The 25383-nt window shown below is 55.8% G+C and overlaps 9 protein-coding genes across 9 annotated transcripts; 5 read left to right on the forward strand and 4 right to left on the reverse strand.

Moving 5' to 3' along the window:
- Window positions 1-357: 357 nt before the first annotated feature.
- C8A04DRAFT_29770 (putative cysteine desulfurase) lies at window positions 358-1852 on the forward strand (the record flags this gene model as incomplete). The annotated part of the gene is made up of 4 exons (XM_062781124.1): window positions 358-470; window positions 562-695; window positions 771-1736; window positions 1794-1852. 4 exons carry the CDS (start codon window positions 358-360, stop codon window positions 1850-1852), a joined length of 1272 nt encoding a protein of 423 aa, XP_062636009.1.
- A 128-nt stretch (window positions 1853-1980) lies between these two features.
- On the reverse strand, window positions 1981-2913 carry C8A04DRAFT_29771 (Ribulose-phosphate 3-epimerase-like protein; the record flags this gene model as incomplete). The annotated part of the gene is made up of 3 exons (XM_062781125.1): window positions 1981-2244; window positions 2323-2701; window positions 2798-2913. 3 exons carry the CDS (start codon window positions 2911-2913, stop codon window positions 1981-1983), a joined length of 759 nt encoding a protein of 252 aa, XP_062636010.1.
- A 554-nt stretch (window positions 2914-3467) lies between these two features.
- C8A04DRAFT_38167 (uncharacterized protein) lies at window positions 3468-4982 on the forward strand (the record flags this gene model as incomplete). The annotated part of the gene is made up of 3 exons (XM_062784141.1): window positions 3468-3957; window positions 4039-4713; window positions 4837-4982. 3 exons carry the CDS (start codon window positions 3468-3470, stop codon window positions 4980-4982), a joined length of 1311 nt encoding a protein of 436 aa, XP_062636011.1.
- A 935-nt stretch (window positions 4983-5917) lies between these two features.
- Window positions 5918-6349, forward strand: C8A04DRAFT_13067 (Glyoxalase/Bleomycin resistance protein/Dihydroxybiphenyl dioxygenase; the record flags this gene model as incomplete). The annotated part of the gene is made up of 1 exon (XM_062777571.1): window positions 5918-6349. The coding sequence occupies one exon, from the start codon at window positions 5918-5920 to the stop codon at window positions 6347-6349; it is 432 nt and encodes a 143-aa protein (XP_062636012.1).
- A 1232-nt stretch (window positions 6350-7581) lies between these two features.
- Window positions 7582-8776, forward strand: C8A04DRAFT_38169 (uncharacterized protein; the record flags this gene model as incomplete). Its single annotated transcript, XM_062784142.1, has 4 exons — window positions 7582-7810; window positions 7913-7941; window positions 8021-8176; window positions 8249-8776. 4 exons carry the CDS (start codon window positions 7582-7584, stop codon window positions 8774-8776), a joined length of 942 nt encoding a protein of 313 aa, XP_062636013.1.
- A 910-nt stretch (window positions 8777-9686) lies between these two features.
- Window positions 9687-10918, reverse strand: C8A04DRAFT_29775 (Glucoamylase; the record flags this gene model as incomplete). The annotated part of the gene is made up of 2 exons (XM_062781126.1): window positions 9687-10754; window positions 10817-10918. 2 exons carry the CDS (start codon window positions 10916-10918, stop codon window positions 9687-9689), a joined length of 1170 nt encoding a protein of 389 aa, XP_062636014.1.
- Window positions 10919-12729: 1811 nt separating this feature from the next.
- On the reverse strand, window positions 12730-14059 carry C8A04DRAFT_13064 (pyridoxal phosphate-dependent transferase; the record flags this gene model as incomplete). The annotated part of the gene is made up of 2 exons (XM_062777569.1): window positions 12730-13791; window positions 13853-14059. The coding sequence occupies 2 exons, from the start codon at window positions 14057-14059 to the stop codon at window positions 12730-12732; spliced, it is 1269 nt and encodes a 422-aa protein (XP_062636015.1).
- Window positions 14060-16337: 2278 nt separating this feature from the next.
- On the forward strand, window positions 16338-18268 carry C8A04DRAFT_13079 (uncharacterized protein; the record flags this gene model as incomplete). Its single annotated transcript, XM_062777572.1, has 3 exons — window positions 16338-16603; window positions 16687-16810; window positions 16856-18268. The coding sequence occupies 3 exons, from the start codon at window positions 16338-16340 to the stop codon at window positions 18266-18268; spliced, it is 1803 nt and encodes a 600-aa protein (XP_062636016.1).
- A 293-nt stretch (window positions 18269-18561) lies between these two features.
- On the reverse strand, window positions 18562-22523 carry C8A04DRAFT_38173 (hydrolase-like protein; the record flags this gene model as incomplete). Its single annotated transcript, XM_062784143.1, has 5 exons — window positions 18562-19367; window positions 19755-19756; window positions 20186-20545; window positions 20741-22247; window positions 22385-22523. 5 exons carry the CDS (start codon window positions 22521-22523, stop codon window positions 18562-18564), a joined length of 2814 nt encoding a protein of 937 aa, XP_062636017.1.
- Window positions 22524-25383: the final 2860 nt, after the last annotated feature.

Raw genomic sequence — 25383 nt, forward strand, 5'->3', positions numbered from 1 at the left:
AACGGAGCCAAAAAAAAAAAAAAAAAGTAAAGTTAGCCCCCACGCGGGCCGGATGAGTGAGCCTGATCTCGCCCACTTCCAGTGCGATATCCGTAAAGCCGGGTTGACCCGCATCTCTCCGGGAGTGGGGCCTTGCCCCGTGCTCGCCGGGTCGCTTCGGCCACTCGGCGTGTTTCCTAGGCCCCTTTTCATGTTCCCAATTCATCTCATTGACACCATTTCGGATGAAACTGAGTTTCGTCTATTTTGTAACGTCCAATTCATTCAGTGGTGTCTTATTTTAGGAATACCTTCAGGACGTATAAAACCGATCATTACGATATCCTTGCTTCACGGTTTCACAGCTTCACATCCACGATGACCACGCTAGACCTGGACGAAGTGAGGGCGGCTTTCCCCGCATTGGCCGGAGATCGTGTGTATTTTGATAATGCGGGCGGCAGTCAGGCATTGGGGGCTGTAGCGGATTGGTAAGTTCATCTGTTCCTTGATGATCCTCAACATGCCAAAAAAGGAAGAAAAAAGGAGAAGAAAGAAGCAACCGCGGACTAACACACCCAGGATCCGAGACTACCTCCTCAACACCAACGTCCAGCTTGGAGCCAGCTATACCACCGGCAAGGAGTCCACCGCCCGGTACAACGAAGGCTACGCCGCCGCGGCCGAGTACATTGGAGTGTCACCCAGCGAAATCGGTGCGTATCCCCCCATTACCCCTGAGCTGTCCCTCCAAGTTGTCCTTCCCCAGCACCCACAACTTACACAACTAGTCCTCGGCCCCTCAACAAGCCAACTCTTCCGCAACGTCTCCCACGCCCTCCGCTTCTCCGAACACGACGAACTGGTCCTCTCCGCCCTCGACCACGAAGCCAACATCGGACCCTGGGTCGACCTCGCCGTCCGCCAAAACGTCATCATCAAATGGTGGCGTCCCGACCCCGACGCGCCCCCCAACCCTTTAAATCCCTCCAAAACCAACCCCACCCTCCTAGCTTCCGACCTCCCCTCCCTCATAACCCCCAAAACCCGCCTCGTAGCCCTCACCCACGCCAGCAACATCCTCGGCACCATCCACGACATCCCCACCATCGCAACCACCATCCACGCCCTCAACCCGTCCACCCTCGTCTGCGTCGACGCAGTAGCCTACGCCCCGCACCGGCCCGTACACATCCCCTCTCTCGGTGGGGTCGATCTGTACGCTTTCTCGTGGTACAAAGTCTTTGGTCCACACCTGGCACAGTTATACGCTTCGCCGCGGGCGATGGGGGAGATTAGGTCGTTGGGGCATTTTTTTAAGGAGGGGAGGACGTTGGAGGATAAGTTGGGGCTGGCGGGGGCTGGGTATGAGTTGGTGAGTGGGTTGCCAGCGGTGGTGGGGTATTTGAGGGGGAAGTGGGAGGGGATTGAGAGGCAGGAGGGAGTGTTGGTGGGGGTGTTGTTGGGGTGGTTGAGGGGGAGGGAAGGGAAGGGGAAAGGGGGGATCACGATATATGGGGAGCGCGGGGAGGAGGATGGGGAGAGTGAGGAGGAGATTGGGAAGAAGAGGGTGCCGACGGTGAGTTTTACGGTGGAAGGGTGGAGTGCGAAGGAGGTGGTGGAGAGGGTGGAGGAGGAGTGTGGTGGGAGAGTTGGGATTCGGTGGGGGTCGTTTTATTCGGAGAGGTTGGCGAAGGAGGTGCTTGGGCTGGGGGAGGACGGGGTGGTGAGGGTTAGTATGGTGCATTATAATACTGGTGAGTTTTCTTTTCGTCGTATTGAGAGTGTGTGGGCCGTGCTAATGTGTTTGATAGTGGAGGAGGTGAAGACGTTGATTGGGCTGTTGGAGAAGGTGTTGGATGAGCGGAAGTGAGTTGATATTGACCAGGGGTATACTATGAGCTGGCTTCTACATATATACGGCCTCATGTTGGTGATCACTTTTAGACCTATGTACACGCTATGTTCGCATACGTACCATTCATGTATATTCCAGTCCATCTATAACTTCCCCCTCTTATCCACCGCCTCCCGCAGCAGGGAAATCACCCCCGCCGGGTCCTTGGCGCCAAACACCGCGCTGCCGGCCACAATCACGTTGGCCCCGGCATCTGCAGCCTGGTCGATCGTCCCGGGCCCCAGTCCGCCGTCGACCTCGATGTTCAGGTCCGGGTACCGCGCGCGCAGAGCCTGCACCTTGGGCAGCTCGGAGGCCATGAACTTTTGCCCGCCGAACCCGGGCTCGACCGTCATTACGAGGACCATCTATATCATATCCCATTAGCACCTTTTTTCCGGTCCTTATTTTCATCTTCCATCTTTCCATCGGGTAGGGAAACCTACATCCGGCCTCTCCTTCACATCCCCACTATCCAACACCTCAAACAACACCTCCGCCTTGGTCGCCGGCTTAATAGCAATCCCCGCCAACATCCCCTGCTCATGAATATACCTAATCAACTCCCGCGGCGAAGTCTTCTGTTCCGTCCTGGGCGCCTCAGGCGACTCAGCAGCCGTCGAGTCGATCGCCGCCTCGTAGTGGAAACAGTACAAGTCACACCCCGCCGCCTTGAATTCCTTCACCCACTTCTTGGGCTCGGCAATCATCATGTGGCAGTCGAAGGTCCCCTTCGCGAAGGACTCGGTCGGGCGATCGACGTGGGGCCGGATCTTGGCCACGACCGGCGGGCCGAAGGTGAGGTTGGGGACGAAGTGGGCGTCCCTGGGGTGTGTGCATGGTTAGTTAGGTCAGTGTGATTGTGAGAGGGGATTGGGGACCGGTGTGTTGTGTATGTGTGAGACGAGGTATTGTACATACATGATGTCGACGTGGAGCCAGTCAGCGCCCTGGGCGATGGTCCGGGAGCATTCCGCGCCGAGGTCGGCGAAGTCGGCTGAGAGGATCGACGGGGCGATGATCGCTTTTGGGGCCATGGCTGCGGTTGTTCGAATTGGAGCTGAATCGGCGAAGTGTGTCTCGGTTTCAGATGGTGTCAACGGGAGATTCGGGACGGGAGCTTGGAGGTGAATTCCCTCGGAGCTTTCGGGCTTGTTGGGTAGCGTGGGAGGTGCTATGACGTTGGGGTTAGGTGGGGTGTCTCAGCTGGTTAGCGCGACAGGGGTCCGGAATGGGTTGGATCTTCAGCGCTGTGGCTTGCGTGGGTTGCTGCTCAGCTGCTGGAGTGCCCAACCACCTGCACCCAACGCATCAATCCAACCCTTGAAACTCAGCTCTCAACAAATGTATGAGATGCCCGTTAGGGTTATTAGTTGCTGATCAGCCCATTTCATGAATGAGCCTCGGTCTCTTTTAAACACACTCACCACCTCAACTTCTCCGCACCGGTCGTGAGAAGACACTTATTAAAATTTTGAATTGGCATACTAAGCACCTTAGCAGTGAGCATAACGATTCATCTCTGAGGACATTGGGAGAGCGGTAAAGGGAGGAAGAGAAAAAAAGAAAAAAGAAAAAAAAAGACACGAACATGGCTTCCATCCTTTCATACCTCCCGCTGGTCAACCGGCTCCTGGCCGCACCCAGCGAGCCACCAGCCGTCAAGCTCACGCCGGTCGAGGTCTTCAACGTCGAAACCAACCCCGACAAGCGGGCGCGCACGCTCAAGCACCTGCTCAGGGCCAACCACGTCAACCACGCGCTCCTCTACCGAAATCTGCAGTTCGACAACCACATGGTCTACGCCCTCTGCACGGCCTACCAGCTCGGCGCCGGACCGGAACAGCTGCACTACGTCTACAACGAGGAAGCCAAGCTGCTCCTGCCATGGCCCGACTCGCCGGGGCAGATCGCTGAGGACAACTGGGTGGACTGCGTGGGGGACAAGCACTATCAGCGGGCGTTTATCGATTTCTTCGAGGACGAGCTGGCGCTGAAGCACGCGTACGATTGGCGGAAGATGGTGCCGGAGTTTCTGTTTCACCCGGAGCGGCCGCTGGTCAGCTGTCTCGTGGGGGGGCGTACGTACTTCTTTACTTCTTCTCCCCTCACTGAGTACAACTCACTAGATACACCGAATCGTGACCACTAACAAACACCAGTTGGCCACCCCCTCATCCACCTCGCCTACGCCTACGAGTTCGACAGCCGCACCATCGCCGTAGAAGCCATCACCCAAGCGGCCATTCAGCACAACTTCCTCCACCGTTACACCGACGACCCCTCCTACACCCGCCCATCCCCCTTCTCCTCCTCCTCGCCACGAGACCTCTTCCAAAAACTCTCCCACGACACCCGTTTCGACGGCCTCTTCGGCACCCCCGGCTGGCGCAACGTCAAAGCCCTCTTCGACCACCACGAAGATTTACTATTAGACTACTGGAATGCCTGGGACCTCACCCCCCCACAAGGAGCAGCATCAGGAGGAGGAAACGACATAACCGCCCACTTCCGCGCCGCCCAATCCGCCGCCTTCTCCGTCGTCATCGCCAGCGCGGCCCCGGGAACAGCCGCCTACAACCTTTTCCTCGTGCACATCCTCACCACCAGCCACGCGGTGCGCATCTTGTTGCCGCACATCCCCGCGCGCTACCACGTGCTGCTGCTTCGTCAGTGGTGGCTGCTCGCGCTGGCGGTGTATATCGGCATGCTACGGCCGAAGATTAATGATGATTGGATTCCGTCTGAGCCGGAGTACTTGGAGGGGAAAGGGTGGGAGTATGCGGAGAAGAAGGCGATGGCTTCGGAGTGGAGGGGGGATGCGCATTATATTAAGAGTGAGTCTTTCTTTTTTCTTTCTTCTTTTCTTTTCCTCTCTCCTTTTCTCTCCCTCCCTCTCTCCCCATCTTGAACGAGCACTTTGTTACATATTAGAAGGGGAAAGCTAACAGTGAGAATAGCTGTGTGGATGCTGAGGGGGGCGGCGACTACGTGGGGGGACGAGAATAATCGGTATCTGGCGGGAGCGGTGCGGTTTGTGGATGAGTTTAAGGGGTGGGTGGATCCGGGGTATGGGAGTAAAGAGTTCGTGGAGTGGGATATATGATCAATACCTGATACGGAGTGGTGAAGCTAGAGTTAAGTTGAGCGTTTTCTGTTTTTTTCTCTCTTTCTTTTTTTCTGGCTGCGTTAGCATAGAGTCAGTTGGTCCGGTTGTTTTTTTGGGTTTAATTTCACGGGAAGCGGGAAGCTAGCCTAGTGATAGAGGAGCATGATTCATTTTGGGTACCATGTAATGGGAGAAGAAATCTCGGAACAGACAGACGTATTAGAATTAACTATCCGCTACGTTTGGGAAAACACGTGTAAACGCACCGCCAGACAGCCAGATGGAACCTCCGCTACTCTATCCTCCGTGTAGGCTCGCACTCACAGTGGGTTACATGTCTGTACTGTAATCACCGTACCATCGGCCTTGACAAGCTGAAGCCTCGGACTCAATCTCTTCGTCACTGCACTGTACGTGTAGCTAGTGTACACTAGTGTAGTGTAGTGTATGGTAGGTCTCTCCCAAACGACCGCCGATCACGCGCAAGATTGGGCCCGATCTGAACTGCTGTCTCCTCGGGAATGCCGCACCCTTTCACAAGTTCCACATCACAGTAGTGTATTGAGGAACGGTGCTCGCAAGGTGCATGTATGTACAAGTGGCAAACTTGCCCCTCTGATCAACACGCCCAGTTTCCCCTCCAGACGTGCTCGACGTGCGAGAGAACAAATCTCGAAATCGAGCCAATCGAGCCAATCGAGCCAATCCGCAAAGGGGGCGGAGCAGCGGAATCTCGGATTCCGGAGTGTACTTCCACTACAACTGCAATTGATGACTAATACAGAGATCTCGAGCTGGTAGGGGTTTTACGGGGTGTTCAAAGTTCAAACTTCGAAGATCACGGCTTACAGCACTGAGGTTGTTTTCGTCTCTTGCTACATAGATCCTGCCGCACTGCAATTGATCAGTAAAGACCCAGAAACCCCACCACAATGCCACCAGCCGACAATAACCACATCCAATCCGCCTGGAAAATCATCCCCCATTTCCACTCCTCCAACATCCAAGCCACAGTCCACTTCTACACCACCATCCTCGGCTTCACAATCGGCGGCATCCATACCGACGACCAGTCCGGCGAGCAGCAGGCGACCTTCTGCTCGCTCTTCGCGGGCGACAAAGCAGCCGCCAATATCTACTTCTCCAGCACTGTCAATCCATCATCGGCGTGGGTGGCGTTGGGCACGGAAGAGTTGGATGAGTTCTATCGGGTGTTGAAGGCGGGTGGGGAGGCTGAGATTGTGGAGGAATTGGGGGATAAGGAGTGGGGGTATCGACAGTTTGGGATTAGGGATGGGGATGGGAATAGAGTGACGTTTTTTAAGTTTTTGGAGGGGGGGAATCCGGGGGTGGAGGGGGAGTGAGGGTGCTTGCGGGTAGGACAACAGGCGTTTGACCGGGTCCGTCTCATAAGGAAAATCAGAGAGCAGACTTAAATCCCTGGGAGATGCCGGATCAGGGTTGATTTGAGCCGCGGTTCAAGAGAAACAGAAACAATCAACGTGAGGTACATACGTACATACCATGACGCCTCAAAAGACCCACTCTTTTTAGAAAGCTGCTTTTTGCACAAGTCAAAGATTCAATCCTGTGCCAGAACGTGGCACTCAGGCACTGCCTCACTTGGTCTGTCTGATGTGGAGGGGCACAAGAGGCACATGGGGCACGACGTGAGGGGTTAACTCGAACGACCCAGCTCAACTTTCGGTTTCTGGGAACGGCTTGGTCTCGTAGAGTAAAAAAGGAGTGATTCCCGAAGGAGGGGGGGGGGGAATACCGTCTTAAACATCATTACTCTCAAGCCCTTTGGAATTAACTTCTCGGCATGGAGGGACAAAATCGTGGTGTTCCTGGGACGGCACTGGACGGGTGGTGGGGTCGGGCAACGGGCCAGAGGGGTTCGTCGCAACCTGCACTTCCGGGGCCGATCACTCCACTGTGAAATCCTGCCAAAGCCCGAATTGCCGGGCTCAAGCCGGCCAGGGGTAGGCCCTGCGAATGGGGAAACCTGGTGGACATCAGAAGCCCAGCGAGTTGTCATTGGCGGGAACAGCGCGGAGCGGTCGGTGCTGGTGCCGCTGGGACTGAACTTGCCATTTTCTCCAGCCCGCTGTGCCCGGGCTGGCTGGGCTGTCCTGCTGACGAGATCACGGGCATTCACCCATGATGGGGAGAATCTGTGGTGGCTGGCCCGGAGTTGGCAAGATCTGGGCTAACTAGCCGTTGGAAGAAGAAGCGAGGTGGTATTGTTCGGCTCGAGGGATCGAGGCTTGGTGGCTTTGCATGCAAAACTTGGATCTTCACGGGGGCGATTGGCGGTTCGGTCTTTCGGATTTTCGCCTTAAGATTCTGCTGCTGTATCCGTACCTTTTTTCGATCCATCTTTCGGTTCCGCCCATTCCGTCCCGTTAGTTACTCATCCCACCTGCATCCCAACTTTCCCTTTCTCTCATCCCACAACTCTCCCATCTTTTCTCACTCATACATACCCAATTCAACTTCCTGCACTAGCCACACCCTCATCTGCAGTTAATGCACCACCACTACCAATTGACTGACAACCCCAACGACAACACTGTCTAAACTAAAATCCACAATGCCAATTTGTAACCCCTTCGCTCGGCGTGTCGGCCCCGCTCTTGCCGCCGGACAAGATGAGACCTCCGGGCCCGGCTTGTCCCCGGCTCTCACGCCGACGACCCCTGACGCCGCGCACCCCGGCTTTGAGAGGGTAGATACCGTGGGATCCCGGGCATCGTCGTCGGCATTCAGTATTCGCAGTGGCAGCAGGAGGAGCCAGGACACGGGGGAGTATAAGATGAGCGGTATGTGTATTTTCCTGGGTATAATTGCCGGTTGATCCCGGTCGGCTTCGGAGTTGGGATTGAGCGGGGTGGCTGACTTTCTTTTGTGTTGCTTGGACATAGTCGTCAATGACAGCGGAGTATACCTGCCGGTGAGTTATCCACAATTTCACCACATTCCTCACCGCCCCTCTCCCGGTAGAAATCAGATTAACTAATGGGAATCACCAGCCCTCCCCAATTGAACGAGAAGCCTCCTGGCCCCGGCGCTACCTATCAAGCACCTCCACCGAGCGCAGCGCCAGCCTCACGCCGGGCCGCACCACCGGCGACATTGAGCACTTTCCCATTTCCCGCGAGTCGTTCGACTCATACCGGCGGTCTTTTGTATGCCCCCCCCAACCTCTGTCCCCCCGCCCCCAAGGGACCGTGTTGACTAACCAACCTCGCGTGACACAGGACATCAGCGCCAAGAGCCCCGTCGTCATAACCGCCAGCACCTACGATTCCCGCACCAACCCCACCCGCCAATCCCTTGACTCCAGCCTACGATCCTTCAACAACAGCACGCGGTACTACCCCCGCTCATCCCTCAGCGACCAGCAGCGCCGATGGGGCCCGCCGACCCCAGAAGAGAGCATGAGCGACGACGGACGCTTCGAAGACGTTGGGTTGAACGAGCAGGATGAGGAGGGTGGTGGTGAGGAAGGTGGGAGGGGGAAACATGGTGCGTTGAAGAAGAGGGGGCTGGGGTTCTTTTCCAAGTTTGGTTCGGATAATAATGATGCTCATGGTAGTGGGAGTGGGAGTGGGAATGCTGCCGCCGCCTCGGGGCCGGTGGAGGAGAGTGGGACGGCTATGTCGCGGTTCTTGCCTGGGTTGGGTGGGCGGAAGAAGGGGCCGAGTGCGCAGGGTGCTGAGTTGGGTGCGCTACCGGATCGGTCGGAGAGGATTCCTGAGATTCAAGCGCAGGGGGTGGAGGTGTGAGTACACTAATGGGCGTGGGAAGAAGGGGGTGTGATGATGATTCTTTGTTGCATGGCGTGGGGGTTATTTTTGGAAACCTGGGGATCTCTGGGAATTGGGGGCGGGGAACGGTATTTGTTTGGGGGATAAAGTGTGTGCCTCTCCCTCTCGGGTTTGGCTGGAGTAATGGTATGGGTATGGGACACAATTAGGGGTATTTGTTACCCAGGGTGGTTACAGGGCAAGATGGCGAGGGAAGATTTCAGACTTTGTTTCTTTAGAAAGTCAAGAATACGCGCATTACACGACTAATGGTAACGAAGAAGAAATAATGAGGATACACTTGTTATCATTCAAACAGAGGGCAAAAATCGAATGAGGGGCTTGTCGCTAGGCAAAACGAAGCCCAAGACTCTAGCCTTCAATCAACGTATTTAGGTGGGTGAATTCAACTATCATTCCTGCGCCAGCATGAGGGCAAATGAAGAGATCAAAGAAGATCAGGGCCAGGCGACTTACACGATCACGCCTTCCGTTTTGGGAAGTCTGTGCTCAAACAGGAACCCCTGCTCAGCCCTAATATCGCTGTCACTTACGAACACGAGGAGGATTTAGCGCCGTTTAAATAAGGTAGACCTATACTAAACTCTATACACGTTTAGCCTTAACGAGTGCTCAAATAGAACAAAATCACCACTCGATGCCAGCCATCCTCCTCCAGACAATGGCTTTCCCACGCGCCACTTCCCAGTTCTTATCCTCCTCGCAAGCTCCATCAAGACTCGAACAAGACAGTCTCCTACCGCACTCCCCTCCTCAACTCTCCGCGAGAAAGCCGTACATACAACCACGGCAACCTATGTACAAGCAAGCGCCCGGTGGAATCTTATCCTGTTCAAAGACAGACAGGCCCTTCTCCTGTCGAACCTAATTATCTCCAAGATGTCTCGCTCAACGCGGTTGTGCCGCAGGTGCTCGGGACCGTGTACGAGCGGTTGGGATCGCTCTCCCACGTGACAGCACCGCCGCTTGAGACCTTGATGAATTTGTACTGGAAGGTCGTGCCGGCGGGCAGGGTGATGGCGGTGCTCCAGAGCGGGTTGGAGCTCGTGTACTGGGAGGAGGACAGAGCAATGGCGGACGACGGGCTCCAGTTGCCGAGCGCGGGAATCGAGCCGACAACCTTGATGGTGTCGCCAAAGACCGTAGCCACCTTTTCGTTGAAGGTCACTGCCACGGAGCTGGCGGCGACACAAGAGGCGGTGGCGCTCGACGCGGTCGAGGTCGAGGTCGACGCGCGCGTGCTCGTTGCCAAGGTGGTCGCGCTGCTCGGGGTAGTGGATCCGCCGGTGATGGCAATGTCGGCGCACGAGAGGTAGATCTGGCCGGTCTGGAACGAGTTCCACTTGAACGACAGCAGCGTGTGAGACGACAAGTAGTTGGGGATCTTGATCTTCTTGGTTACCGTGTATCCGCCCGCGATGGTCGTGAAGCAGGATCCCAGGGGGGCGTTGTCAACGCCCTCGCAAGCGCGCCTGCTGTCCGCCTGGAAGGCGTTGCACGTGAACCAGTCATTCCGCCAGCACGCCTGACCCTGCTGGCAGTCTGGATTGTATCCACAGCTCTGCCCCGACACGTCGGTGCACGGGAGCGTCCCAGCCTCGAAACAGTCCTCGGCGGCTTGCTTTTCTGCGTCGGTGGGAAGGTAGCCCGGCGTCGTGAACTTGTCGACCAGAGTCTGGTTCTGGCAAATTCGGTACGTGAACATGCCACCGTGGTCGCCGTTGTGGTCGACACACCATTGCACATCGACGACCTGGCCAGGGGAGTAGGTCGCAACCACCGAGTTGCCCCAGCTGGCACTCGGCTGGTTATAGTCAATGCTCACGCGGGCGTTGTAGCCGCAAACGCCGCTCCGGCCAACCGGCGCCACGTTCAGATCGGGCCACGCCGACACCGGCTCAAGAATGGTGCACTCCGGGCAGGAATCAAGGCCGGCCTATTTGGGTCAGAGTCAGTCTCTCGCTTCACGCAGCCCAAAGACCGAGCCCGTGCTCTCACCTCTGAGCCAAGACGTGTTCGGCTGGACGGGATGGTCAAGTACCCGTGTCCATGGACCAGCGCGGCGGCCGAAAAGACCGTCGCTCCGTACGTCAACTTCATTGTCGCGTTCTGGAATCCGGGATGCGGTTCGACAATGGCGATGGGATGTCAAGTGCTGGGGCAATTCGAGGGTGAGTAGGCGGAGCGTGGGGAAGAGACAACATTGTTCTTTGCTCGCGATGAGTCGAGCATTAAGTACCTGGGGTTCCAAGGCGCCTCGTGTAAGGGGGAGTGGGTAGCATTGAACCGAGGAATCTCACCTCGAGCAAACCGCCCCGGATGCGCGACCGATGCCATCGACTACGGGTCGTGCGTCTCCTATTCGGCGTTTCCCTCGGTCGCGCTAAAGGTAGTGCCACCCCGCCGAGGCCGGCCCATTGATGGGGCTGCATAGGTCTTGTAGAAGTATGTAGAAGTAGGGCAGGTAGCATCGGCAACCTGGGCGTCGTCTTTGCCAAAGACCAAGGACACAGACAGATACGTACTCGTCCCCGCACACATTTCGACCCTCGGATTATTTATAGATTTACATCCGTGATAAAGTTGGGGTGCCTTGACAACTGCAAGAGAGGCCGCTTGCGCAACTCGGGCTTATCGGTCGGCTTGGTGATCTACTTTTCCCGCGCCACCAAGTCACTCGCGGTGTTGTTGGTTTGGGGGATGGCCTGAATGCGCGGCTGAGGTGTGGGTGGTTCGGCCCGGTAACCCTAACCCAACTCGGCCAAAATCCGGGGCCCCGCGGAGATGGGGTTCCGTTCTTAGCGCCATCGGTTCGATTAGTTAGCGCCGGAAGCTTGTCGGGGGGGGGGCTCTCAGCCTGGGGGTATAAGGCCGGCTCCGTGATGCACGAGGACCTCTGCTGGTGGAGTAAAGTTGTATACGGGCCGAGTCTTGACCTCTCACGTCGCGCGCGTCATCCTAACTCCTCCCCGCTAGAGTAGAGTCTACCGTAGACTATTGTGAGTACTTAGAAGTTCTAAAGACATCGGACCGACGACGGACGAACGAGAAATGGTCATACACTCTTAGAGAACTCATCAGGTCTTGAGAGGGCTCATCCCCAGCCGTATCGCGGGCTGCCTGGGTCATAGACAGCGGCTTCCTCCACACAATGACATTGCCGAACTCAAGGCTGTTGTCCCCGAACGAAGCTGTGAAAGTTGGTATAAAACCCGTCGTACAAGTTTATCCATTAAGGGGTCGAGGGCATGCCGGCACGAGCTCTCACGATGCTGGCGAAGCCCTTCTTCCAGTCTAAAATAACAATCATACTCATTGGTGTGATGATATTTCTAGCTGTGTTGATGCAATGTCAAAGGTCTGCACCAGGTCCCTTTCCGCCGTGACATGGGAACTGTTCTAGACCACCTTGCTCCCTTGAGCCAATTACCCCGCACATTAACCATGTGGCCCTCTTCCATATTTGTTCATCGCCTCATGACCAGTTGCCCTGCACGTCGCCTATCTCAGCCAATGAAAAAAAGCTGCCCTCTATCCTGCTGCTGCCCAGACGGGACAGTGAACGATGGAATGGTGGCGGTTTCCTTTTTTACTACCCCTCCAATCTTATCTCAGGGCCTTCTGCAAGACTGGGCGCAAGGTATGAAGATGTTGAGTCTGAAACAACAAACACCCGCCAAATCGACATCAAGCGCCGCTACCCTGCAGTGTAAACATGATCGTCAGGAATGGCAAATGCCACAAACGCTGGTCAAAGCATATCATCGGGTGGTCCAAAGCTACTAGCCAAGTATTTCATTGCATGGTCTATGTCTTGAGCCACGTTGTATTTACTATTCCGTAAACGCCTTTTCATCATACCATCTCAGCTACATATCTCGGGCCGCCCCGATCGTCCTCCCTGCGTAGCTTTATTTAGCAACAGGCACCTCCTTGCTCAACGCCTCCAGCCCCCGCAGCAGATCATCCCGCAAGTCCTCCCAGCCCTCGACACCCACACTAACCCGGACCAGCCTCCTGTCGACCGCCGAGTCGCTCATAGCCCGCCATTCCACCAAACTCTCCACCCCGCCGAGACTGGTCGCGTGGTGGAAGAGCAACAGTTTGCTCGGCAGCCGCTTGGCGTGTTGCTCCGACTGCAGCCACAGCGAGAAAACCGGCCCGTGGCCGTTGGGCATCTGCTTGCTCAGCCACGAGTCGGGATCGGCCGCCTCGGGTTGGAGGGAGGAGTGCTGGATCTTGTAGACGAGGTCCGACACGGGATTGTTGCCGGCCTTCTTTTGAGATGCCAGCCATTCGACCAGGTGCTTCGTGTTCTCGCTCTGCCGCCGCACGCGCAGTTCTAGCGTTCGCAGGCTGCGCACCCCGAGCCAGCCCTCAAAGCTTCCCAAGACGCCACCGATGACGAGCCGTTCTTCGCGCAGGCCAAACAGCCATCCGTCCTTGCCGGGCGCCCGGTCTGGGCGGATGGCCAGGACACCGCTTAGCATATCGCTGTGCCCGCCAAAGTACTTGGTTCCGCTGTGCATGATGATGTCGACGCCATAGCGGAATGGATCCTGTAGCGGCGGCGGCGCAAACGTCGCGTCGACGGTTAGGTAGCAGCCCAGTTCGTCGGCCTTCTTGCGGTAGTACGCCAGATCGCGAGCTTCGCCCGTGGGGTTCAGTGGTGTTTCGACGTGGATGATGTCACCCGGCTGCAGCTTGGCCAAGTCCTCGTCGTTCTCAAGCTCAAGCTGTTCGAGGCCGTTGAGCTTGTTCAACAGCTTGAGGATGCCATGGCATCCATGGTAACCGCCACCGATGGCTACCCGCTTGGGGTTCAGGAAGACGACCATGGCGTGGAAGGCGGCAAGCCCAGAGGCGTAGGACACGACTGGGCCGCCGAGAAGCGAGCTGAGAATGGCCTCAAAGCGGACCGTGTTGGGCGACTTCTCACGGGAGTAGATAAAGAAGTCATCTATATCTTGGGGCTACCGGTATTGAGTTAGTATCATGTTTGGTAAGACACACTCACAAGCTACCTAGACTCACATCAACATCTGACCATGCTACTAACTCGTCGGGGTTCTCCGAGTAGCGGAATGTGGTCGATACGTGCATTGGGGGAGCCACGGCCGTATGCGAGTTAGTATAGTCATCAGCATGGACGGAGCGCGAGGCCAACGAGAGCTCTCTCCCAAAGGCCTCGGTGAGCTGGTTCGCCGTGGCGCCCTCGGCTTTCTTCTCGGGCGAGACCATGGTTGTAGGTGTTCTTCACGTCACAGATGATCAAGTTTAAAGTCCAGACGGGCACAAATGAAGTTGACGACAAAAGCTGCGAAAAGAAGAAAATATTTCCTACTAATCAGTAAACATAGGGGCCGGACCGACCTCGGGACAGTACATCCCGGCGCGGGGCTCCATCGATTCGTCATTCACAGGGCGTCTCCGGCAGGACATGGCGTGGTGGGTTTCTTGACCCCACCCGATCTGGACCCCTCTTTGACAACACGGATGTCCCGACAGCAAGCAGCCGGGTTCAGTCGGGTTTCTCCGTTATACGTGTATTAGTAGATCGCTAGTATCGAGTGTTTATAGTATGAAATGACATGAACTTGAAACAATGCTGTGCAACTCGACAGCTTCGAGAAGCTGGTTGTCGTCCCTCCCTGTGGAGGATAAGTGCTGAACCCACGAATGAGATCTCATTTTTTAGCTTGTTTCTTTGCTAGAAAACACTCTGACGCACGTGGCTTTCAAACTCACCTACATCCCCATTATTCGCTATACATTCTTCCCGCTCTATTTAGAAACAACCCCCAACCGGGAACAAACCAAGGGACTGACTGACTGACTACCGTCCAGTAATTGCTTGTGAAGTGGGAGAGTGGGAGAGTGGGTGGGCGCAGCCCCCAACAACCAACCAACCAAGCAACCCAACTTACAGGCACGAGTTATGTATGTATGTACATTTACCCCTAGTTCGCTCAAAAGGGAAAGGGGAAAGGCAAGCAAGCAGGAAGTACATACATAACAAAGAGCAAACGTGCATGATGTCCATGCTTCAGGGTTAAGAATAAATCTCTTTTTTTTGTTCGGCGGTCGGGTTTGCCGCTGCGGGTATGCCAAGCTTTTCTTTTTCTCTTCTTTTGTTCGAGGCTTGTCGAGTCCCATTGGGATGTTTCATGATGGCAAGGGGATAGGGGGGAGGGTTGGGCTTTTTTTGGATTTTGGTTCTTGGTTCTGCTGTGGTCTTCGTTCACGCTTTAGGACCGTCGGTGCCGTGGTGTTCAATCGTTCATTCATTGACTCATTCATCTCATTGCCTCATTGAGAGGCAGCTAGGGATGTGACGGAAGAGGAAGGTAGGGTAGGTAGGGTTCAGGTGTGTAGGGTAAAGCTGTTGCTATGCTGCTGCTGCTGCTGCTTGCTATGGGAGCGTTATTCTGGATGATCCCGTGTCAGCCCTATTTTGATGTTTGCACCCCCTATTTAAGAAACGGTTTTCATCGAGAGGGATGGGGAGGATATGCTGGAGACTCAGGCTGGCTAATGTTGGTATCTGCATAGACTATCCAACTCCCACGCCTACTCATGCAGTACGTAGAAAGGCATGTATGTTCCAGGGGAGGTATCTCAGTTGAGCTCGCCCAGTCCACCCAGTCCCCCCAGTCCACCCACCCCAAGCCAGTCCAGCTCGGCCCGCCCACATACCCACCTGTCTTTCTCTTCCCATTCCCCGTCTCCCCCACACAAAAAGAGAGGAGGTGGCTGTGATGAGTGGCGACTGAATGATCCGAAACACATACATTATTCCCCGGGACAAGAAAAGAAAGGGAAGCAGTCCACTGCTATGTGTGCTGTGCATGCACCTCCACATTTCACTGCGTCGAAGGATAAGCCTCGATCAACCACATAGAAACAAAGATCCCAGGGACCCAACGAAACGAACGAGCGAACAAACGGGAACGGGACATACCGAGCGGCTCCGAACCGGGGACTGGACTGGGGGACTGAGAACGGGAGGAGGAAACAAAAACGGCTTGAAACGAAACATACACACTTCCGCCCTTCATACAGGGCAAGGACATATGCAGCCTCCATACATACCTGGTTAGTAGTATTCACCCGCCCTTACACAAAACAAACACAACAACGTGGCGGAGGCTTAATCAAGCTTTGACGCCTTATTTTTATTTTTGGTTATGTTTTTTGTAGTTTTATATTTTACTCTGGCCCGATCGACGAATCGAGGGAACCGTTATGATATCTAACTGCCGTCCGTTCCTTGCTTGGCATTGTTGGACTGGTGTGATGGATACATATAAGTGGTTTTATTTACTTGGACCGTCCCACGAGGACTCCTGTCTCATCACCGCTTCCACAACCTCCACTCCCCCCCATCACTACCACCATGATAATGTGCCGCGTCAAAGGCGGCCGAGTGGCCAAACAACCCCACCCCACAACCCCCAACAGCAAAGCCTTCAGACGCAGCATCACCGGTGGTAGCCTGAACAACAGCGGCAGCAGCGGTATGATCACCAGCCTCGTCCGGAGCAACATCGACAGTATCGGGCCCGTCAGCGGCGGTACCAGCAGCACCAGCACCAGCACCAGCACCAGCACCAGCACCAGCACCAGCACCAACGCCACCACTCTCCGACGACGCGGCCGACCCGCGATCGACTGGACACTCTCCCGGAAGAGACGGCTGCTGAGACTGTACTTGTGCACGCCGGAGGCGGAATTGTCGTTGAAGAAGATCTTGACGATACTTTCTGAGGAGGGGTTTCGGCCAAAGTAGGTTGTCGACATCACCGGCCCCACACTCCTCGATACATTCTTTGGACATGCCTGGTTTGAGGTAGTGGCTAACCCGACAGACCGCGGCATACGCAATGCCTCCTCAACGATATGCTGTCCAAATCATACCGTCAAAAGCGGCCCAAGAACCGAGTGGCCATGGACGAGCGTCTCGCATATCTCCGATCGATTCGTGATGGCACCGTGAAGAGACAGCAGCAGCAACCAATCTCAGCCCCGATCCCGAAGCTGAGAGCCCTGCCCTGCACTGACATAACAACGGCCAACGCCGACCCCGACACAGTTCCACGACGAGCAGTCATCAAGACCTGCGCCATCCTCCTCCGGCCTAACCCCACAGCGGGTGTATCTAGGAGTCCACGGCCAGGGGGAAGAGAAGGCGAAGACGAAGACTCAACCGGCGGTGAACTTGATGATGGAGACTCGCCATGTTCGCCCCTAGACCTGCGACCCCGTCGAACATTCGATAACATGCCGAAGCGTGAGTCTCCACTGGAGGAAACAGCCGGAAACCCCAGGGCAGGATCGCTAGACGACAGCGAGGGCGAAATCTCAACAGGCGGGGGGCAAGAACCAGGGCCGTCGCCCGCCATCTTCAGAAACCCCTGGGGCGGGCCATCAGACGACATCCGATACGAACAGATCGGGAACCTTCGAGAACGATGTCGGAGCCGGTCATCATCGTTCTTGGCGGACGTGGCAAGCCTGTTGAGCGGCCTGTCTATCCGGTCCAGTCTGTCGCAGTCGTCGGTGAGTGTGTCGTCGAGCCGCTGTGGAGGGTCAATTTCGTTCGGGGGGGAGGAGCGCACCGGTTCGGTAGTCGAGATACGCGGGGACTGGGGCGGAAGGCCATCTGTCGGGGGCGAGTCGGCGACGGGGAGTTTCAGCTGGCCGGTAACTGCCGAGCATGCGCCGCTGTCGTCAACGGTTTGGACGAGTCACGCAACGAGGGACTTGTTTAGCGACTACCGATCCTACTACAATCTCCCGCAGGACTGGGAAGACAACTCCCACACGCAGGAAAACCAGGAACTCGTCCGCTTTTGCTGCAGCAAAACGACGTGGTGCATTCACAAACGCATCAACGCCATCCTGATGCACGGCAGCCCCGCAGAGTCGTTCACCTGCACCGCAGCAGAGGCCAGCGGCTGTGATGCGCTCGGCAACACGGCCCTCCACGTTGCTGCGCGATGGGCAGCGCCGGCGCCTGTCTTGTCGCGGATCATGGCCGTGTCGTCGAACCCCAGCGCCGTCAACCACTGCGGCGAAACCTTCTTCCACGTCTTGGACCCGTCTTCACTCAGGCCACAAGACATGGCCCACATCACCCGGTATCTCGTCACCAGGAGCTTCTGCTTCGCCCAGCCCGACGAAACAGGTCAAACGTGCATCTCCCGCCTGCTCTCCCGTGCTTCGTTTTCGCTGGAATCCCTCGAAGCCATATTCGGCAGCCTTCCGACAGCAGACCGGCTTACTCTGTTTCTCCCCGGCCCGCACCGGCTCGTCGATGCTGTCCGCACGCGCCTGCTCGTCGATCCGACGCAAACCATGGCTTCGATTGCGGAATACACCAGATATTTCTCTGCTCGGTATGGAGAAGCGTCGGACTTTTCGGGTCAACCTCTTGCCGTATCTAGATGACTGTTGGATAATGACTGGACGATTTATGCTGTAATGACTGAGTTGGCGATGTGGTGATGAATGTGGCGTTGAAATAGTTCGCCCTCGCTCAACGATAGATATAGAGTCTGACGACACTTATAACTATACCGTTCAACTAACCCGCTGAAGAGTGGTGTCTTGTCTTAGTAAACCGCTACCATCACTGTCGTTCGGACGGAGCTCAGCCGGCCATTTGGACATTGGTGTCGGCTCGAATGTCGTCGTGTCCAGGCAGGCTGTCGTAATCCTGTAATACACCGTCCACCGGCCCCTCACCCCGTAACCTCCTTCAACAACTCCGTTAACGTAACCGCCTGATACCCCCTCCTCCTCATCTCCGGCAACACCCTCCTCAGCATCGGCTCCGTCCACGACCTCCTATCATGACAAATAATAATCCCCCCGGGATGCAACATACTCAACACATGCCTCGCATTCACCCTCCACCACGCCACCTGCGCATCATGCGGATAAATACTCCCCAACACCACCCGATACCCCAACTTCCTCGCCATCCCGCGAATCCTCTCACTAAAAAACCCCGACCCCGGCCGATAATACCGTCCCCTCCCCACCGGCGGCGGCGTCCTCCCCTCCGCCACATACGCCGCATCAATCACCTCCTGCGTACGCTTAATCTGCGCCTCCAATTCCTCACTCCCCAACCCCCTCGCCGGCTCGTCATGCATCCCATGATTCGCCAGCTCATGACCCTGCCGCACAATCTCGCGCAGCACGGCCTCGCGGCCCTCGGCCTGGGCACCAATGACAAAGAAAGTCGCGCGGGCGCCGCCGGCGGCGAGGGCGGCTAGGATGGCGGGGGTGTGGTCGGAGGGGGCGTCGTCGATGGTGAGGGCGATGAGGGGCTTGGTCGGGGGCAGCCAGAGGCGGAAGAGCACGTCGGTCCAGCGGTGGGAGAGGTAGCGGAGTAAGGGGGAGGGGGGTTTGTAGATGATGTAGAGGGGGAGGATGAGGAGGAGGATGAGGAGGATGAGGGGGAGGAGGAGGGTTGCCATGCGACGGCGGCGGAGACGACGGCGGTAGGGGAGGCGGAAGAGGTTGAGGGAGGAGAACATTCCTGGTTGGCGCGTGGGTTTGGGAAGGGGGGGCGGGCGATTGTTTAGGCCCGTGGTGGTGTCGACATGAGAGATGGTGATCCGGTGTTGTAGAAGCAGCAACGGCGAGGACAAAACACTGACAAAAGCACGAAGCCACAGTCCGTTGCGGTGGTTCCAAAGTACGAATAAATGGAAGAAGCCAAGGGAAATGAAAAGGAACTGGGATGCAGCTTTGAGGGGCCAAGAAGGACCTGACAGGGGTAAGCATGCAGGAAGTGTGGCGGCAGCTTGTCGATCATGCAGTAGAGTGTGGGGATTGTGGCTTGACTGCTACCTTCACTGTGGCGCGACTTACACCGGCCGCTCGGTCGCTCCTCCCCTCTCAACTTCGACCACATGATATTAACCTCTTGATATCACGGAAGGCGCGATCAATTTGTCTTGTCCTTAACAATTCTTACAAAATTCACCAACCCAGCCCGTCCCATCTGTAGTTGTCAGCACTAGCCAAGTTCCACACAGTCTAACTTGGCACACTCCCACATGTAAGAGGGCTAGTCCTTCACAACAAATGCATCACCAATCCATGCACACAGTGCTAAACAGACGCGACAGCGCTCAATTCATTCAAGGTATCCAAAACAAAACCAATAAAAAACCAACCCCCAAGGCAGGCAGGCCCCCAAAACGCCATGAAATGCTCTCAAAGTATCCCGCCAATTCCAGTCTTCCATCGCCCGCCCAATCCCACGCAATGCAGAGTAAAATCCAGACAACCGCCACCATTGCCATACCCCGTCATTTATCGTGATCGCCCATCGTCCATCACCCCCTTTACAAAAAATCCTCCAACTCATCCTCCTCCAGCGTATTCACAAACGCGTGCCTCAAAAAATGCAACCACATCTTATCCTGCTTCTTCTTCTGCTTTTTCTTATCCTTCTTGCCCTTCTTCCCTTTCTTTCCCTTCTTCTTCTTCTTATCAGCATCCACCCCCTCCTCCTCCCAGTCATCCTCCTCATCTTCCCCACTACCCCCCCCCACATCATCCCCATCCTCATACCCCTCCTCATCCCGATACCCATACCCATCAACCCCCACCCCCTTCTTCCCCACCTTCCCCCCCATCCGCCACGCCAGCTCCACATAACTATTCAGCGTCAAATCCCCCAACCGATAAATCTTATCCTCAAACGTGCTGTACTCAACCTGATACTCGAATTTACGCGGCGGCGGCGGTTTGGGATGGGCCGGCTTTTTGTTGCCGTGTTTGCCTTTGCGCCAGCGGCCGAGGGGGTACAGGATCCAGTTGGTCCATGATAGCTCGTCCTCGTCCTCGTCAGCGTCGGCGTTAGCGTTATGCTGGGGAGAGGAGGAGGAGGAAGAGAATGACCAGAAGGATGCCGCCTCCGGGGTGTCGGGAACGAGGGTGAGGTTGTTGATGTGAGTGAGGTTGGCGAAATATTGTGTGTAGCCTGTGAGGGTGAGCGGTTGGGGGGAGTAGGCTGGGCCGGGCGGGTCGGATTTGGATGGGGGTGGTGGGAGGTCTTTGGCGGGGGGCTTTTTGGGTTTTTTGCCGTGCTTCTTTTTCTTTTTCTTGGTTTTGTCTTTTTTGTTTGATTCGAGGGTGTCGTCGTTGTTGTCATCTGTTTCGATCATGTCGAAGTCATTGATGTCGACAGAGTTCGCGTCTGGGAGGTCACGGAGTTCAAGATGTTTCTGGGTCCCATCGCCAGTATCCTGGTCCGTCTCCGTCTGTTGAGCGTCCTGCCACAGGACGGTATTTTCGAGCCCGGTGATATTGTACTCGAAAACCCGCAGCGTGGGGAAATAATTCGGCACAACGCTAGGGCTGACCAACGACAGATAGTACCGCTCGCTCCACGGATCCTTGCTATGCTTGCCCTTCCGATCCCTCCCCTTCTTGCCGACCTGCTTCTCCGGCGAAGCCGGTGGCGGCGTCAACGTCGCCCAGATGGAGCGCAGTTCCGTCAGGTAATCCGACGCAGACTGCACCGACAGTTCGTCGTCCATGGCCACACGAACCCCACCATCGGCCGAGGGCGACTCCAGATCAATCTCGTCCTCGCCATGGATCAGGAAATGATCAATGTTCATGTGCCCGTACAGACCCACAATCACAACATCCCAAAACTGGTTCATCCACGCCGTGTACTTTTGAAAGCACGTCTCGTCCCACAGCATCTTGCTCTCCGTGCGCGCCGGCGGCACATGGCCCGTCAAGATCGCCTTCATGCCGCGTTCGCGCAGGAACAGCAGCTGCACTTTCAACCACTCCATCTGCTTGAACCCGGGCTCTGACGCATCCTCGCAGCCGTCGACGCCCGCGTTGCGGTCGAAAAAGTACAGCGTGTTGAGGCTGAACACAGCCAGCTGGTTCGGGATGGCCTCGACGAAGAACCACCCGCCGTAGCTGAAACTGTGTCGCTGCTCCTCAGGGATAAAATGCCGCCAGATGTGCAGGTAGTGCTGGAACCACTTGTTCGGGCCAGGCAGCAGGATATTGTGCGGCAGGATGTCGTTGTTGCCGAATGTCGGGATCACGGGCACGGTCATGGTTTTCTTGCCGCCGGTCTTGTGCGCGAACATGTCCACGAACTTGTCGGCGATCCAGCTGTTGGTGCCCAGTACCTGGTCGACGTCGCGCGGGAGGCCCTCGTCGCGGTCGTGCCGGGCGCTGTCGCCGGTCCAGACGACAAAATCGATGTTGTCTTTGAGGTTCGCGTCGATCCAGTCGAATGTCGCGTTCACGAGGGAAAAGGGGCTGTCGCAGTCGGTCGTCTCGGCGCCGTACGGCCCCGCGGGGCCTTTTCCGCGATGGCACCCGCCATTTTCGTCGGTTGAGGAGTGGACTTTGTAGAACTCGTCGGGGTGGATGTCTACCGCGATTGTTTTCACGGTCAGCCCCTTGCCAATTTACATAGTAGACCGGATTGCAGCGTTCCGCTGTGATTCAACAACGGATGCGACAGAGATAAGGTCGCGCGATCGATAGCGAAAGATTGGAACAACCTACCACTGATATGCAGGAACCGACCGTGCAGCTTGCGCGGGGCAGAACGCACAGCGACGGCCTCGCGGCTTTGAGGCCTGGGCTGCTCAGCTATGACGCCATGGCACAGCAGCGCTGCGACCAACAGCCTTCCCAGGGGCATCATGCGACTGTGGGGATGGTAAGATAAAATTCAACCAAAAAAAAGAGGAATCGCGCGCGGGTCGTGTTTGGTTGTCGGTTCTGTTTTTACATAGTTGGTGTACTGGCGCCTGTCGGTCTGAATGGCCTGAGATTTTGTTTGGCCAAAGAATGGAGGAAGCCGTCCGTCAGCTTTGGCGTTTGGCGTTCGGTGACCAGTTGGGCTGCCGTGGATGGACCCAGGATTTTGTTGCCTTGGGGGTTCTCGGATATTTGGACGGTGGCCAACAGGGGAATGATCGGACGAGTTGGGCCCGTCAGGATGACGCTGCAACAGACGGGATGCTCGTTCCCAGGCGAGAGTAGAAAAAAGGACCACACGCCGCTTTTTCACATCGATCAGAATAACCTCCTGAGCTCGGGGGGGGGAACACGTCCAAATAAAAGGTGAAGTCGGCCTTTCCAAGACACCTTCCCCCACAGCCTGGTACCTTCGGTCTATTTCCAGGTAGACATGCGGGAGGATCGCTGGGCACCCACCATTTTGATGAGTTCGCGGGGGCGATTCAACACTCGAGAGCCACTCAAGTCATCAAGTCATGCCCCCTCTTGCCCTTTCCCGCGGATGAGGCGCCTAGCTGATCGCATTCCCCATCCCTTTTCGTCCGATCGCAGCTGCTGACTCGCTCTGCGCCGGGATGGGATGCGAGCGTGAAGGCGGCGAGGGGGGGTGAAAGTTTGTATGTGTGTGAGCCGCTGCATGGGGAGCGGCGAGAAAGCTGCGAGAGCCAATATGCTTCGAGCATCGTTCCCACGTGTTGGCTACACCGCGGCCGTCAGGGTGCTTTCTTCAACACCGTGACTGAGACATGTGGGCAACCTTCTGGATGGGAGCTGACCTCAAGCCATCATCTGCCCTCCCGTGCCACTTTATGATGTGCGTTTGTGATGATGAAACTGGTTTAACAGAATCATCGGCTCGTGGGGTAAGTGTAGTTCTCATTCGCGAGGTTTTCTTTTGCAGGCCCCCCACGATATACTATGTAGATGAAAAGGAAGCTTGTCGTGTGGCCATCCCGAGGCTTGCCGGGAGTATTATCGGGTGATCGTCTCCGCGGGCCGGCTCTGGAGTGCCGGTGCATTGAACGCATCGCCAAGTCACTGACCCGGACGATCTCGTTGGGCTGCCGCCGTCCAAAACTCTCAGTCAGGCATTTGTGATGTGTGGGGGAACATGGCCCACAATAGTTAGAGAAGTTAATGTAGTGCACGTACAGTGCGCAAACAGCCACGCACGTACCATGCGCACTGTCTTTCTGCCCTCAAACTCGGAAATTTTTTGGTGAGCCGCAAAAAAGCCCTTCTTTTCTCTTCATTCAAAAACATCATATTTGCAGCCAGCGCCGCATCTAAGGACTCCCTCTCCCCGTGTCCCACGATTGCTCATTGCTAGTTGCTAGATCATCTAGCCGTACGTTTGAGGGAATTCTGAGCGCTCCGCTGTGACGCTTTCCTATGGTTTAACCGGCTACATACAACGACATGCGCTCCGATGCAGATGCAGAATGCAGAGTAGATCTGAGATCTAGGTAGGAGCCAACAATCTCGGTCAGATCAAGGTTGAGGCGGCTCTTCCTGCTGCTTGTGGGAAATGCTTGACGGCGGCACAAGTGCAGGGAGAGGTCATGCAGTCTGCAACGGTCGCCGCCAGGAAAGATTTTCACCACACGCGATCACACCTACTGTAGTCCCTCAGCGTCAAGGAACTACGCCGAGATGGACTTTCCAGGTTGGGGAACCCGACTTTCCGACTCAGACCACAATGCTCTCTTGCAATGCTTCCTTTCCATCATAGTGAACCCTCTGTTTCCTGTCACACGACAAGACTGCAGATTGAATATGTCCGCGGTTAATCCCGGCCCGAAACGCGCTGCCCATGACGAAGGTTGTCTCAGGCGTGTCTGTATGTCTTAAAAAAGGAACTTGTTCTCTTGCATTTCTCTGTAGAAGTCCGAGACATGGGGGACCGAGGTCACGAGCGCGGGGAAGGGAGAAACTTGAGTGGTCAACATGGGTGGGAGATGTTGCTATGGTGCAAAGACGCCTCAACGTCTCGGGTCTAAATATCTTCAACAAGAGGAGCCGATTCAAGCTTGGACCCGGCTCTTTTAGGTATCCCGTATCGACCTCCACGACCGTGTATTTGAGGATGGGTCCCCAACGTGGTTATACTTCCTTCTAAACAGTGAACCACGGCATTACCCACCCAAACATCTCACGGACGCCCTTACTCTAACAGAGTAAAGGGACAAGAAAACACGTAGATAGTAGTGGTTTGGAAGGGACTGCAAGGCGAGTAACCGGGCTAGTGTTCAAAGGCTCAACTCGCTTCACAGGTGCTCTAGGGACGCAGTGCCATGGTGTTGCAGTAGATGGGAAAGTTTAAAAAGCACAAAGTTTCACACTTGAGCTTATAAACATGTAGAAGAGGTGAGAAAGTAATTTACACAAAATTACATGCACACTTTAAGCTACCTAATATAAATTTATCATAACTCATTAACTCTCCCGGAAGTGACAGACATATTGACCCACCAAATACAGCACGAAGCGCCAACCTTTCCACACCCACCCCAACCCCTTACTCCCCGATCAAGCACATCCCAACCCATGCTCCCCCTTCCAACCGCCCCTAGCAAACGTAAAACGTAAACCATCATTCCCCAGACGCCCCTAACCTCCTCATCTCCCTCCCAAACTCCTCAAAGCCGAACGTAAATAGCGAGACGTAAAACGCCCACAACCTTCCTCACCCCCCTCCCAGCAGCGAAACGTAACTAGTGGGAGATCATAACTAATGAGATAACATAACTCTTGAGGGA

Source organism: Dichotomopilus funicola (genome assembly GCF_033296635.1).
Source record: "Dichotomopilus funicola strain CBS 141.50 unplaced genomic scaffold C8A04scaffold_42, whole genome shotgun sequence".
NCBI lineage: Eukaryota > Fungi > Ascomycota > Sordariomycetes > Sordariales > Chaetomiaceae > Dichotomopilus > Dichotomopilus funicola.